The sequence below is a fragment of the Maniola hyperantus genome, chromosome 15 (genome assembly GCF_902806685.2).
Source record: "Maniola hyperantus chromosome 15, iAphHyp1.2, whole genome shotgun sequence".
Classification (NCBI taxonomy): Eukaryota; Metazoa; Arthropoda; class Insecta; order Lepidoptera; family Nymphalidae; genus Maniola; species Maniola hyperantus.
This window is the reverse complement of record NC_048550.1, coordinates 13,945,427-13,962,387: the sequence shown is the minus strand read 5'-3', so window position 1 is coordinate 13,962,387 and position 16,961 is coordinate 13,945,427. Positions and strand designations below refer to the sequence as shown.

General features: G+C 39.4%; 1 protein-coding gene across 1 annotated transcript in view; it reads left to right on the top strand.

Annotated features, from left to right (window-relative positions):
- The window catches only part of LOC117989190 (metabotropic glutamate receptor 2-like), a 221,558-nt gene that overhangs the window by 190,728 nt on the left and 13,869 nt on the right, over positions 1-16,961 (top strand). Inside the window, exons 11-15 of the mRNA XM_034976516.2 lie at positions 1,685-1,834; positions 4,459-4,592; positions 8,653-8,819; positions 10,140-10,298; positions 11,481-11,643. Of these exons, the coding sequence (XP_034832407.1) occupies positions 1,685-1,834; positions 4,459-4,592; positions 8,653-8,819; positions 10,140-10,298; positions 11,481-11,643 (773 nt within the window). The remainder of the gene's footprint in view (positions 1-1,684; positions 1,835-4,458; positions 4,593-8,652; positions 8,820-10,139; positions 10,299-11,480; positions 11,644-16,961) is intronic.

Below are 16,961 nucleotides of genomic sequence, written 5' to 3'. Positions count from 1 at the left end.
CGTATTACTTGCTAACCTTCTCAGTTCAGGGTCTTGTACCTATACTAATTGAATATAAATTTTAAAAAATAATATAAAAAAAACAAGTTATGCATAGGGTAAGTATGCGGAGACGAGCGACTTTACCGATAAGTGGACTGAGCTTATAACTCGCAAGGGATATTTCTGTTGGCAAAGCTGAAACGATCCGAAGTATGTCCTGCCGAACTTCGGCGACAGGTACTCCACGGGGAATTTGGAACTACCCGCTACCCGCTCTAATGTAAATACTTCCACACAAAGTTCATTGATACAATCGAGGACTCGCTACCAGCATCCCATATGGGATTTACCACAGTTGGACCAAAGTTTAAGTCGTGAATTATCGTGCACATGGTCTTAATTATGTTTATGCAATATCTGAGATATCTACACACTTGAAAGTCATCATGATCAACCCATAGAAGGTTCACTACAGAGCATGGATCTCCTCTCAGAGTGAGAAGGGTTTGGCCATAGTCCACCATGCTGGCCAAGAGCAGATTGACGGACTTCACACGTGCATGACGTAAGATTTTTAACACATTTGTACCAGTTATCTCCCAAAGCCACCATGATCCAAACTTCATAGTCGCTGATCGTTCGTTCCTATGTTGGGGACAATACGCAGAAACTTTCAGTTTTTATTAAATAACAAAAGTCTGACGCTCGCGGGCTCTCTCTCTAATAAGAAAGTGCTTTTCGCTAAAGTTTTCGTTCTCTCCGAACAAAAATTAAAGAGTAAAAGGAAAAGAAAGAGCACTTGAACGAGTTAACTTTAAAACCTGCACTGATTCCTTCTTGCAATAACTGTACAACTTCGTAGTTAGTTGGTGCACTTAAACTTCAAAGCTCAGTAATTTCAGAAACCTTGAGTAGAGTCATCCTTACACGTAATAACAAAGTTTTAAAGTTTAGTGCAAAATCACTGTATGTTGAGTTAAAGACGTTAAAGTTTAAACGATTTTTTAGTCAAAGAGCGTCATTTTTCATGATGAATAATATTGTATAGAAAGACAATCATTATTCTAACAGCTTAGCAAATAGCAACTGTTGTATTAATGTAGCATCTTAACATAAAGAGCGCCATCACACCCAGTCCTTTCCTCAGCCTTCCTCATCCAGCAACTTTCCGCAAGCCTCTTAATATAATAGCTGGGACCCTTTTTCGGGTTGTGCCATACATGACAGTTTGTTCCGGCGCTTCTTTTGCTTGAACCGCGTTGGGCTCACCAGCCAGCTCTTAACTATAAGATGTGATGTATGGCACAGTTTGGTGAATAAACTTTTCTTTCTTTCTTTTTTCTTTAATATCGTTGGTCCATCGTGCTGGAGGGCGTCCCACATTACGCTTGCTTAAACGCGGTCTCCACTCAAGGACTTTCCGGCTCTAACGGCCATCGCCTCTACGACAGGCTTTTTTTTTTCGCAGGTAAAAATGCAACTACGCAATACGCATCCCACTCAAGGGTGGGACTCACTGGCAATTTTTACAGCCTTCAGCATACCCACTAAAATCCGCAGCGGTACCGTCCGCGTCAACTATAAGGCGTCTCAGGATCCCGGATATCGGATGGGATGACCTGCCCACTGTCACTTCAACTTGCTAATAGTTTGGACTATGTCAATTTGACTGTAGTTTAAAAATATAAATCTCCCGAACCAGGTCTAAGCGGCGACGAGTTCCGCTTCGACGCCAACGGCGACGGGCCAGCGCGCTACAACATCCTGCACTTCAAGCAGGTGTCCCGAGGAGTCTACCACTGGGTGAAGGTCGGCCAGTACTTGGATACTGAACTGCAACTTGAGTTGGATGGTAAACCAAATATCTACAGAACGCGGCCGAAAGTGATGAACATCGATCTTTAGAAGGATATAACAGATTTGTAGAGTACTGTCTCGGTCGTTGAGACCGACAAAACGTCATTTGGGTATGATTGACAGAGACAACGCTCTACAAAGATGAAATATCATTCCAAAGGCCGATGTTCATCACTTTTGGCCGCGTGCTGTAAATGCTTTTTAAGCTGTCCTTTCCTATCTTATGCCCGATCAAACTCAAAAGCATTTATTCAAAATTGGTACTATCATAGGGTAGTGAAGGTAGAAGATATAATTTAAATCATATTATATTCCGGCATACAATCAATTTATTAATCTAAGTATGTAGTCCAGTCAAAAATACATATTTTTAGGTTACAATAATTCGCATGGAGCTAAAAATTGGTACGAATGTTGGGAACATCAATACGTACCTAGGTAAGTATATTTAAAATGAATTGTGAAAAGTCCCGATCCCTAATTACTGTACAAATCATGCCCGCGTGGAATAGTGACAAGAATACTTGCTGAATTTCCGCGATGGACAGCCAGGCTGATCCGTTGCGCAAAAAATGAGCCAGCCCTTCTGTCACCAGATGAGGCTATTAATCGCGTTGAAATGTCTCGTGAAAATATTTTTGCACTAAGACTCCATGGCCCCAGGGTCTCCAAATTATTTTTCTCTAACTGAATTACTTCAATTGGGTATTTGACTCTAATTTTTTTATTACTTTATTATAAACTAGGATAAAAATAATGACGTAAACTGAAAAAACTAATTAAATCGATCAAATAACAAAAAAGTTATAAGAATTTAAATATTTCTGATTAGACACAGATAGCGATATAACATTTTGACGTCACACCTCACTAATGCCATAGTAGCTTCGTGCGGTTTCATACAAATTTAGTTTTGCGAGAAAGGGATAGAAGACCCTCCCACTCCAAAATTAAAATGCCTGTAACTTTGTAAATCTTTGTTGGATTTCAATATTTTTTTCAGCGTACGTCATTATTTTTATCCTAGTTTATAAAAATAATGATATTTATCAAATTCAAAAGTAGGGAAATACCCAATTATTCAAAGGAAGATTTATAACTATTCAGGAGTCTTCAGTAAACGTCTAACTTATGTGAAGCCAGTGCAGTAGTATATCTTCCATCTAAAGCAATTCCCAAGAGGGCTTACATGCTCTTAGCTTAGTTGAAAGATCAGATTAATTTTCTGATCTGTCCCTGACCTAAAGTTATATACAGCTACCGCTAAATATTTACGAGGAAGAGGATTTTCAGTTCCCCCGATTCCAGAATACCTACTTGCCATGTTGGAGGATTACTTACATGGCAAAATGGCATGTTTTCTTGATTAAATGATATTCTAATTTCGAAAATCGTCACACTAGAATTGACAGTAAGCGGCAGAAAACAATGTACATCGTCCTTTAGAAGGAGTAATGGATTTGTAGAGCATTGTCTCTGTCGTTGAGACTGACAAAACATCATTAATAGGTAACTGTTCCCGTAAGCGTTCATCTTAACTTTATTAAACATTACTTTTGTTAATGTCAATAATTAAATTTATTTTTACAATCGGAAATGGCAGCATTTAAAAATCTAAATTCTTACTGAATAGACCTTTATAATGTAAACCTATGGTAATATGCAAACAATTTTCCTTAATTTACAAAAATATCGCTAACTAAGCTCGTCAAATTAAATTCCAAAAATAAACAGGGTACCCGGAGCGAGAACATGATTTGCATGTCGCCTGATCAGCGGATCCTATTTGACCGCCTAATTGCGGAATTAAGTTGCCCCAACCGTCCTCCGAATTTTAATACCTCATTTGAATTTCTTGCGGATGTTGTGATCATTGGAGATGATTGTGTGACCTGGAATAATTTTGTTTTAGCACAGAAAAATCTGATTTAAAACCTGTTCCATCATCATCAACCCATCGCCGACCTAGATGGCTCCTACTAAGTAGTGGCTAGCCGCTGGATTCAGGCGACGCAAGACCATGGCGTGTGGAAGAGAGAAAAAGAAAAAAAAGAAACTTACATCCAGCAGTGGACGTCTATCGTTTGATAATCACGTCGCAACGGTGCAATGGATTGACGTATTTTTGCATGGGTATAGATAAAGACCAGTAGGGCGATTGTCTAAAACCTGCATCAATCATTATTACAATCTCAATTGTTGTGATTGGCTGAATTTGTGCGATTCTTGTTACAACAATGCATTGTGGCCAATAGTGAGCGAGCATTAACCAATCAGAGATGATTGCGATCGTGACATTGTAGCTGTCAAACAACCGCGGTAGGGCCACTGGAGAGTGACATAGGCTACTTTTTATCCCGGAAAATCAAAGAGCTCCCTCGGGATTTTTTAAAAACCTAATTCCACGCGGACGAAGTCGCGGGCATCAGCTAGTAAATAAATAAAAACAGTCTGTCGAACTCTCAGGCAGCTGGTGCCCTCACGATGTTTTCCCTCACCGAACTGTACTAACTGAGATCTAGCTGATAGGTGCAGCTAGATCTCAGTTAGTACCAGACAAATTGTCTCTCTTTTGCCAGAAAAGTCATCTGTTAACTTAATAATGTTTATCTTTGACAGCTATTCAGTTCAAGTGGGGGGAGCGGCGTCCGCCGGAGTCGGTTTGCAGCGCGGAGTGCGAGCTGGGCCAGGCCAAGCAGTACGTGGAGGGGGAGAGCTGCTGTTGGCACTGCTTCAACTGCACGCAGTATGAGGTGACCTATACTCTGTTCAATGGTATGTTAGTAAGCAGTTATGACATACAGTACGACAAGGCTCTCTTGGCACTTGAATGACATTGACAGGGGGGCGCTGTTGGAGAACAAATGAAATGAAATGAAATGAAAATCTTTTTGAAATGAAAATCTTTTTTATTCGTATTGTAAGGGTGGTAAATTGGGCGGAATGGAAATATACCCGGATACGGAATAATCTACCACCTTACAAAGATTAGAGGAAAAAAAAAAATTTACTTTACTTGATCTATCTACCTAGTAAAGAATAGAAGCTAGCCGTCGACTCCCTTGTAATGTATATGAGGTGTTATAAATGAAATTTGCTAGATGTTAGGCAAAATTGTTTTTAATGTAACTTTTACCGGGGTCGCTTAATACATAGTGATGGCTACTAATGCTTAGTTATTCTAGCTTAATGCCAAGACTTAATTTAGATACATTAGAATGCCTTAGGTAGATAGTACATAAAATCTATGTTTTAAATTTAAGATGCCATTGGCATGGAATAGACAATGACACAGTAAAATTCATAAAATTGTTTCAAAATAAAAGCTCAGTAGTAAAGACAGGGTTCTTACTGTACACATACACTAAGAAGGTTCACTAAACTGTTCCAGGATACAAACATTTGCTTACTTGTAGGTGCGAAGACTGCAAGGTAGCTGGACGGCATCGGCCAAGCTCCCAAAACTCGATTTAACTTGATTCTTCACAACCGAAATGTTTCATTACAAAGATTTTCACCAAGTCTTATCCATAGAATTAAGTTGCCCACGTGAATGTGCAAAAGAAATAAATACGGAAAACGAAAGCGAAAAACGGAAAACCGAAAACTAAAAACGGAAACGCAAACGGAAACCCTGCAACAAAGAAAAAAACAAGATTATAATTTGTGCTGTGTGAAAATTTCGACACGTGGAATTTTCCCGATCAAACACAACTCACCTATTGAACTCCTGGCCACCAATGGTTTTCAGGAGTCCACCCACAACCCATTATCCTCATTTATTTGGGAAGGTAAAATAACTGGAACTGAAAGGAAATCATGAAATTAGGATTTTCTCTAACCAAACCGCCATTTTGTCGAATCCACATTACTTGATTTTTCACTCACCATAATTGATGAAACATTGAAATACGTTAGGATGACTAAATTTATAACTATTGTATTTTCCCAGGCGAAGCCATGGGCGAAAAAGAATGAGATTTTCCTGGAACGAAAAAAATTCGTCTTCACATGTTGACTCCAGAAAATTCTAAATCTCACCAATCGGTGTTGCCAGACGCAACCCGAGTGTGGCCGCTCTCAGTTAGTTTGATCATAAAGCCAATTCATTTTTGAATATTTGCGGAACCTAAGGATATATTATAAGAACCGTTTTGTTAATGACTTAACAATAAACAAATGATATTATGGTTTTATTTAATTATTTTGTTTTATTTTTACGACAATTGACAACGAAGCAAACGCCATCTATTGTGGCTCGAATGAACTCTGAACATCGACCCACGCGTAGTTCTGCACCTTGATGCTAGGTGGCACCAACATACTTTGAACAAAATAGATTTTAATTAAAAGCGAAACGCTAATTAGTAGTTCAAAATTTACAACGTCACAGTATAAACTTTTACAAGTGCTTACGAATAGTCGGATGCATCTACCACTGGTTCGGAATGCCTTTCCTGCCGAGAAGAACCAGCAAGAAACTCGGCGGTTGCTCTTTTCAAATATTTGATATAGGTACAAAATTATGCCATGTATAAAATAGTATTTGCAGTCTTGTGCGTCGCCGGAACGAGCTGCAGGTCAAATCCACGCTCTTTTATCATTTAGATAATCTTCAATTGTGTAATATGCTTTTTTCAGGAGCATATTTTTAATAGATTTTTTAAACTTGTGCAAAGGTAAGTCCAAAATAGTTTGCGGGATTTTATTATAAAAGGTAATACCAATACCCACAAATGACTTTTGGACTTTTCTGAGGCGGAAGGCAGGAGCTGCAAGTGCAAAGGCTTAGAATATTCAAACAAGAACAAAGGGGACACTTGACGGAAACGTTAGTTCCGATTTTCGCCACGCGCTATGATAGCCTTGTCGCACTGTATGGCCGCTCTCTGTAAATGTCATCGACTTTATATGGACTGCACAAATTTCAAACCCCTATTTTACCCACTTATGGGATGATTTTTTCAAAATCCTTTCTTAATCGATCTCTATGTCGTAATAGCTATCTGCATGCTAAATTTCAGCCCGATCCGTCCAGTAGTTTGAGCTGTGCGTTGATAGATCAGTCAGTCAGCTTGTCCTTTTATATATTTAGACTAGCTTATGTCCGCGACTTCATCCGCGTGGACTACACAAATTTCGAACACCTATTTCACCCCCTTAAGGGTTGAGTTTTCAAAAATAATTTCTTAGCGGATGCCTACGCCATAATAGCAACGAGTATCTGCATGCCAAATTTCAGCCCGATCCGTCCAGTGGTTTGAGCTGTGCATACATCAATCAGTCAGTCAGTCAGCTTGTCCTTTTATATATTTAGAAGAATACACCTTACTGTTATTATTAAAATAGCTGATGCCCGCAGCTTCGTTAGCGTGGATTTTGGTTTTTAAAAATCCCGTGCGAACTCTTTGATTTTGTATGTGTTATACAAGATGCAATAGGTACCTACTATTAAATTAGTGAACCTCAAATATTATCTGTTCATGTGCTCAAACGCCGTTAACTATATTATAAATTAAATCTACTAACATCCTGCAACTTGGTCCTCTAATAAGTTAACACAATGACAATTTTTTATTCAAGTTTAAAGTAAATACTAGCTATTTTGACGGGACTTTCACTGACAAGTAGAGGATTTACATAGGCTACTTTTTAACCGACTTTCAAAAAAGGAGGAGTTGTGTTTTTCTACCGAAATCTCCGAAATTTCTGAACGGATTTGCGTAATTTTTTTTTATCTATAGAGAAACTTTGTGACATTGTCTCATAAAAAATTTGGATTCCAGCTTCTCAATCCTGATGCTGTACGGGATTTAGAAACTGTCGGTTATAAATTGATATTGGAGGTATTAGAGGTTCAAAGACTTTATCGTTGAACTCAAGGACCCAGCTCCTCAACCCTGATGCTGTAAGGAATAGAATCCTAAAACCTAGTGATCCCACGGGATTTTTAAAGAATCATCCGTTTAAATGTTTTTACAGGTAGGTAGGTACTGAGATACCTTGCATCCTGGGAACGGATAGGCAAATTTCTGTCCTGGAAAATATAAAGTTCCCACGGGATTTTCAAAAACCTAAATCTACGCGGGCGAAGCCACGGGCATCAGCTACTTATATCCACTCTTATAACTTGAACAATATTATACCTACTATTAAGAGCTTATAAAGTACTTGAACTATAATTAATCAACTAAGTAGACACGACCTTCTTTTATCTATCCCTATGTTTTCCATCAGATTTTTTTCTATGTTCATTAGTAGACCCTTCCGAACAATATTCCAAAGTTTCAAGACTACTTCTTTTTACTTCCAACAGTCTTGATACTTTGCGATATTGTTCGAGTGGATCTACTAATGATTATAGAAAAAATCCTGCTAGATAATAGATGGAGGGGTACATAAAAATAAAGTAGGTACCCAGAATAAACTTTAAATGACATAGGGCGATTGTGCACTCGTTCGTATTCGGTTCGTATCATTTTGTACGGACCATACATTCGATTCATATTTTTGACGAATTCGTCAAATCATGGATGAGTGCATAAACGCCCTTAGCTATTAGGTAACCTTTCAGTCAGAACTCAGATGGTCATAAATCATTTTAATTATTAAAATGTTAATGTAATTATTCTCTAAACATCGATAGACAATTATATTAAAAACTTAAATCTAAATTAAAAGTAAAATAAAACAACATTTCATTAAAATTAAAATAAATTAAATTAAATCTAAAACCTCATCGAGACCACCGCATCCCTTTTAAAAAAAAATAAGATCTTTAATAACTCAAAAAAAATATTTTCTTGCCAACAGATTCGTTCTCCAGAGCTGGAGACCGCGTGCCAAGTTTGTCCGTGGGGCACTCTGCCGGACCTCACCAAGACCCGCTGCAGACCCATCCCGGAGGCCTACCTAAGGCCCGACTCGGCGTGGGCGATCGGTGCCATGTCCTTCTCTTCTGTGGGAATATTGATTACGGCGTAAGTATTACAATGCGAAAGTGTATTTGTTTGTTGTCCTTCAAACACGTCGCAACGGTGCAACGGATTGACGTGATTTTTTGCATGGGTATAGATAAAGACCTGGAGAGTGACATAGGCTTTTTATCCCGAAAAATCTAAAAGCTCCTCGGGATTTTTAAAAACTTAAGTCCAGGCAGACGAAGTCGCGATCATCAACTAGTCTAAATAATATGTAAAAGGTGAATGACTGACTGACTGATCTATCAATGCACAGCTCAAACTACTGGACGGATCGGGCTGAAATTTGGCATGCAGATAGCTATATTATTATGACGTAGGCATCCGCTAAGAAAGAATTTTTTAAAATTCAAACCCTAAAGTCTATCATTTTTCAAGCTAGAATCGTGAAATTGTGTATAAAGTAGTTCTGTAGTTAATATTTTGCATTTAGCATTATGACATGTTTTATTAAGCTCTTATTATCTTAGATCTCATATTTAAAGATCGCAACCCTAAGGATGTAAAATAGGGATTTGAAATTTGTGTAGTTCACGCGGACGAAATCGCTAATACCGGGAAAATTTTGCCCCTACATCGGTCAACATCTCGATAATTTACTTTTACGTATTAATTGCTTGCTTAATAACGGCATTTAATCACCTGGCAATACGCTGGCTCCGTGCCTGGATTTAAGCCGATTTATAAAATAAAGCAGGGGTCACTGATACGAACCGCTCGTTTAAAATTAAAATCCATTAAGCCCTCTGCGCTACCGTTGCTAACCTGCTTGTATTTCTTTAGGGTAGGATTCGTACACTTTTTACTCTAGCTCATGTAAAAACAAAACTAATAAATATTTCAAAATAATTTCAATGCTGCTGGATTACCTAGTTATCTGACTTTAATTATAGTGTAGTTTAGTGTTGGTGCAAAGTAAAATAACATGGCTATGATGAATTTCCCAAAAAATGGAAATCGTACGAAAGCACCCCATATGCGGGGTAGCTTCGTACATCGACTAAGGTACATTCGTACATAGTGGGGAGCCTTCGTACACAGGAATCGATTCGATGTACGAATCTTTCCTAATTTCGTACATCGATTTAAGTATCAAAAGTATGCAGAACCTTCAATTCAGTTTCAATATTACTACTGTTGGCACTAAAATTAAAAAAAAGTTTGAAAAACCGATAAACCACCCTCTCCCCACTAGGTGGTCCGAGTCGCAGGGACCAGCTGGATTCAGGCGGCGCAAGACAGTGGCATGTGGAAGTGTCTACAAGAGACCTATGTCCAGCAGTGGGCCTAAACCTGATATTCTATTTGTCATCGCCCCAGGTTTGTCGGCGGAGTATGGGTCCGCCACAGCTCGACGCCAGTAGTACGTGCGAGCGGAAGGGAACTATCCTACGTCCTGCTCGCCGGCATCCTCATGTGCTACCTCGTCACCTTCGCGCTGGTCTTCCGGCCGACTGATATCTTGTGTTCCATACAGAGGTACACTCTTCTTCTTTAACTTTTTAGGGTTCCGTACCTCATAAGGAAAAAAGAAACCCTAATAGGATCACTTTGTTGTCTGTCTGTCCGTCGTGTCTGTCAAGAAAAACTACAGGGTAATAATTCCCGTTGACCTAGAATCATGAAATTTGGTAGGTACTTAGGTAGGTGTCATAGCACAAGTGAAGGAATAAATCCGAAACTGTGAATTTGTGGTTACATCAAACAAACAAAAAATTAAAATGTGTTACTGAATAAATAATTAGTTATCTTTAACTGTACCAAGTGGGGTATCATATGAAAGGGCTTTACCAGTATATTTATTTATTTTTTTGCATAATAGTTTTTTATTTTTGGTGCAAAATGTCGAAAAAATACAATTGTAGCATGGAACTCTCGGTGCGCGAGTGTGCCCGGTTGGCCGATTTTGGACTTTCAGTAACCTAAAATTGGGGTTACCTTTCATCACCATCAATTCCGTTTTTTGGATGTCACCGTTCACAATGAACGCCACCATACACAGTCCTCAGCATTCCTCATCCAGCCACTTCCCGTCACCCTCTTTATGGCATCGGTTCATCTTACCAGAGGGCACCCAACGCTACACTTACCCGTACCGGTCTCCGTTCTAGAAGTTTCCAAGTCCATTTTGCTTTAGGATCTTCAAAGGCACTGCCACTGCCATCATTGCCACTCCACTTTTTTCTGATGGGAGGTTTCGGCCGTGGCTTATTACCACCCTACCGCCGCCAAGCGATTTAGCGTTCCGGTACGATACCGTGTAGAAACCAAAGTGGCGGCATGGGTTTAATAAAAACTACCATTCCTCTTCTAGGTTAGCCCGCTTCCATCTTAGACTGCGTCATCACTGACCACCAGGTGAGATTGCAATCAAGGGCTGACTTGTATCTGAATAAATATAAATAAATAAAAACTCCAGTTTGCTGATGGTTTGAGCCATAACCAAATAAGTTCTTGATAATATTGGTTAAGTTCTCGTTTCTAATAGAACTTTTTTACCTTTGGAGCTTAAAGGAAGATGCTTCTGACCATCTCCGATGGAAAAATTTGTTTGGCCAAGCCAAGGTCCCTTTATGGCTGTAAGCTGAAGCACTTTTATGATGATGATGACGAAGGAAAAATTGATGGTATAGATTGTAGTCACCATATTTTTGTCTACAGGTTTGGCACTGGCTTCTGCTTCACCGTGGTCTACGCAGCTCTCTTGACGAAGACCAACAGGATCTCCCGCATCTTCAATGCTAGCAAGCACTCCGCCAAGCGACCCATCCTCATCTCGCCCAGCTCTCAGCTCGCGATCTGCTCCGCTCTTATATCTATACAGGTTAGTCCACTCTTTGTTTCATCGTAGTTTATACAGCCTTTCTGAGGAAGACCTATTGGATCCTATTGGATCTCCTGCATCTTCCATGCCAGTATACATCTACAAAGCGACGTATCCTTATCTTATCCAGCTCTTAAATTGCGATCAACTCTACAAGTTAGTTCACACTCTACTTCACCATGATCTCCTATACAGGTTAGTCCATTCTCTGTTTCAACGTGTTTTACACAGCCTTTCTGATGAAGAGCAACAGGATCTCCTGCATCTTCAACACCACCACACACCAGCAAACATCTGCCAAGCGACCTGGGACAACCCTTCACCTCACATGGGCCGAATCGCGAGAAGGCACCTGTTCAGTACTTGCTCTTAGCGTTTCCCCGGGGCGCCTTCTTGACTCCCTACAAATTATTTGGTCTCTTCCGTGTCCCTTATGCTCACTCTCCCCCCTTGGGGGATAGACGTCACTAGCACAACTGAGATCCCCGCTGCTGCTCTTTCGTGGTGGCACTTGTACGCTCCGAGCTGCTTCACCTTTTATGCCAATGCCAAGCGGCCTATCCTTATTTGCCCAACTTTTAGCTTGCTATCTGTGTCTGCACTGTTCTTAAACAAGATATCTACTTTTTGGCACAATAATGATGGCCAGAACTTCTACGTGTCATCGTATTCGTACGGGAATCTTGCTTTATCGCGCACTCCGTGACGTGAAGCTCGCTACGCATTTCATTAATTATTTCCTTACATGAGATATCAATAAAAAATATTTGAGCATTTTCAGGCAACGTTTAAAGTTTTTAGCCTGTATAATGAGTTACATTTTTAAACTGATTAAAATACCCGCTTTAAAATATTTTAATAAAATTCAAAAGACGCGTAGGTATCCAAATTGATCTGCACACTGGTATTTAATTGTGAAAAGTAAATAATTATCGTTGTATCAATATTGAGTTTAATTTAATCCCTCGCGTACGGTTCGACAAACAGATGCAGTTAATACAACGAAATCGCTGCACTCATTGGCTAATTAAACGTCCATTACACGCTATAAGTACCAAATGAGAGCTCGTGAGAGAAATCTATATATAGATAAAAATGAATCGCTGAAATGTATGTACGCGCATATTTTCCGAACGACTTGTTATCGCACGTGTAGTTGCCGCCTTTTTGAAACGGAAGTCACGTGATCTGTCGCTGGGAAGCCACCTTGAGTCGATTGTATAAATGCGGGTGGTTGAGGGTTTTAAGCACCCCACCCGATAAAAGACGCCCTAAGCACGTCCTTAACGATCCCGACGATCAAATCATGACCGACAATGCTCCTTATCTCGTAGGGCTACACAATTCAACCTTATCACAGCGTCTTCGCCGACGAAGACGAGGTCCCCGATTTCTAACGTCACCCGGACGTGGACTCACGCCACGACCTCGGGGGCGTACGGACTAACCAATAGTCCAACAAATCTACCCATCCCAACGTCATCCTAAGCCGTGGTCCGAGCCTCACAAGAGGCGCCCCTAGGAGGACGTTGCCCCCCGACCTCTCAAATTATTTTTAGAGACCTAGGGCTCCCTCCAGGCGGAGCTTCGCACTCGCCACCCTCCCCGGTGCCGCAGTAGTGGCCAGTAGGGCCTACGCAGCATAGTCAATCGGAAACAACACGGTTTTTAAGCTAGTCTCGTTCCGACTCGAGACTCAACGGTTACTAAATGCGTTTTGTGTTTAGGTCGCCATTTTGATTGTGTGGTTGCAACTATTGTGCGCTAATCAAGTTAATATTGCAGTTAGGTTATTATACTCGTAAAAAGGTAAAACTCTCGATAAGCCTCTGCGCGTTGTGTGAATTTAATTTCACTTCTGGTATGTTTATAGACCGTCAATTCCTTTTTGTTGTTGTTCTCCTTGAAATTGGACCTACCTAGCTTGTTTATGTATTTATACCAGAAGTTACTACTTAATTCAGATATCAAAGTCAATGCTAACTTAAGCCAATCTAATCTCCGGTTATAACGACAGTGCGGTCGTTAAGTTGTTAAGTGTTAAGTTTACGACGAACTCGTAAATCGGATATACACTTAACACTTGTAACTTAATCAGCTTTATGTTACCACAGTGTGTTAACGGTCTATTGTGTTAACAACTTATGAGTTAAACTGAAGGAAGTCTTCCGTAGACATAAACGTTAATTTTAATAAGTAAGTCCACACACACCGTAAAGACAAAATTTGATCCAAAAACCTTAAAGGAATTTTTAAAATTTGTATAATATTGTGTTATGGGCCTTTGAAAGTAGTTTTGATAACTGCAAAAATTGTTTCTACTAGATGGCGTAAACAGTTCAGTAGGTACTGAACTACTGAGTAAACATACATATCACAAAATTCGTCACTGGCAGCAAGCGAGCTGTGGCTTAGTGGTCAGTGCGTCGGACGCGATCCCAGGAGACGCGGGTTCGATTACTGCCGGTTCGCAATTTTTGAGATGACATTTAAATTTAGAAAAGAGATTGCCCATTTTCTTAGGAGCTTTGGGCCCCCCCCCTAATATAATTGTTATGTCACCATGGTTTTAATTTTATTTTGTAGATAAATAATTAACTCTTTATATTCTGCAAACGATTTCTATTTATTCACCCTGGTTAAACAGAAATCTTATTTTTTATATTGCTGATATTGAGGTTATATTTAATTAATACTTCTTCAAAATAAATGCATGTTTACGATTCTAACTGTAATTGTGGATATTTTCAATAATAGAGTAAAAAAATCCTTATAAAACATAATCGTAAAAAGTAACACATTTAAAAAAAAAATCAATTTAAGTTTTGACACGACGCCACAAAAGAGGGCCCGTTCACGGGCGATCTCCTTTCCTTGAAGTCTGGTCTGGTCTGGTGGGAGGCTTCGGCCGTGGCTAGTTACCACCCTACCGGCTAAGCCGTGCCGCCAAGCGATTTAGCGTTCCGGTACGATGCCGTGTAGAAACCAAAGGGGTATGGGTTTAATAAAAACTGCCATACCCCTTCCAGGTTAGCCCGCTATCATCTTAGACTGCATCATCACTTACCACCAGGTGAGATTGCAGTCAAGGGCTAACTTGTATCTAAATAAAAAAAAATGTAGTAAGTGTTGGTAAAACACTATAAAAATTATAAAAATAGTTAAGGGATTTTTGATTTTTATACAACACTAGATGATGCCCGCGACTTCGTCCGCGTGGATTTAGGTTTTTTCAAAATCCCGTGGGAACTCTTTAATTTTCCGGGATAAAAAGCCTGTTGCCTATGTCCTTCCCCGGGATGTAAGCTAACTCTGTACCAAATTTCATCAAAATCGGTTGAACTGTTGGGCCGTGAAAAGCTAGCAGACAGACAGACAGACAGACGGACAGACAGACACACTTTGGCATTTATAATATTAGTATGGAATGGATTTTACCTTAAACCTTTGGGTCTCTTAATCTTGAACCCAAATCTAATTAATACTGACTGCAACTCTTTTCCTATATTTGTTGGTCAAAGTTTAACAGTAATCGTAATTTATTATGCTCTGGCCCTTAGGGGTTGCAGTTTGCAGAAGCGCTGGAGGTCGCAAATTGTAAGGCAAAGAGTTGGCAATGCATAAAACATGTTCAGAGCGGAATCTTCAATCCCACGTAGAATACAACACAGTGTCGCCGCGAGGCGGGTTTTCATATTATTTATTTTTCACTGTATTTTTGTTGGTGGTTGTATTCTTTGTACTTACTTACATTATCTACTACATAATAGCTGAGTTTGTTGTGGGCTCTTCTCAGACCTGGGCGCGTTTGGAACCCTCGTAACTTTTATTTATTTTATTTTTTATTTATTTATTAGAAACACACACAAAACATTAATTTAACACAAACTACGACACTTACTACACAGCTTTAGTTTTAAGTTTGCGTAATAATTATCACCACTATATCTTACAAATCTAACACCATACCAGACCATCAATAAGAGTAATTTATTACCTATTTTGAATAAATCATTTGACTTTGACTTTGACTTTGACTAATGCTATTTCGTTGCAAACTATCCATTTACCAACCTACCTACATAGGTAATGGTGTAAATCCATACTAATATTATAAATGCGAAAGTGTGTCTGTCTGTCTGTCTGTCTGCAAGCCTTTCACGGCCCATCCGTTCAACCGATTTTGACGAAATTTGGTTCAGATATTTGCATCCCGGGGAAGGACATAGCCTACTTTGTATCCCGGAAAACCAAAGAGTTCCCACGGGATTTTTGAAAACCTAAATCCACGCAGACGAAGTCGCGGGCATCATCTAGTTTTTAATAAAGCTTAAAAGAAAGCGTTTTTTATTTAGGTTTATAGAGTTCCGCACCTCAAAAGGAAAAAGGAATCCTTATAGGATCACTTTGTTGTTTGTCCGTCAGACCGTCTGTCCGTCGAGTGTGTCAAGAAAACCTGTAGGTAGGTATTATAGCACCAGTAAACAAAAAAATTTCGAAAATCACGAATTTGTAATTACATCGCAAAAAAAATGTGTTCACGAAAAAATTAATCTTACAAAATCACATGTAGATGGCGCAGTGCAGTTAAATAAATAAATAAATAATATAGTGTTCTACATAAAAGCGTTTACTTACCTTGTACGATGGTACGGAACCTTTCCTGTGCGAGTCCGACTCTTGAAACTCTTGAAACTTGACAGATTTGTATACATCCAAATTTATACCCGAGACGAAAAATTTTCCCTTTATAAAATAATTTTTAAAGGCAAGAAAAATAAATTGAATAGTAGTCCTCAACTCCTCAGTGGGAGGTTGTTTATGTGAAGGGATATGGTTTATGCATCCCCCGCTGCTCGCACGAGTGTCGCTGGCTGGGGATTGCTGGGAGATTACATTTGTGGCTTTCTTTATACTTTTCTTTTGAACCTTTGGAACTGTAACTGATGTTTTACGTGATGTTGGTGTTACTTTGTTGTTTATATCATCATTATCAATCAATCAATACTTATAATAAAACTGTAACAGGTCAAATTCTGTACATTGAAGATATTTTGAAAAATTTTTTCGAGGGCACTCTATAATCGATACTGAACCCAAAACTGTAATTTTTTTCATTTTTGTCTGTCTATCTGTCTGTCTGTCTGTCCGTCTGTGTGTCTGTATCACGGCCGCGCATCACGCTGAAACTACTGAATGGATTCCAATGAAACTTGGTACGATTTGAGGTCATACTATGAGGAAGAATATAGGATACTTTTTATCCCGAAATTCAGCATGGTTCCCGTAGGAAAGGGGATGAAAGTTAAAATGTATAC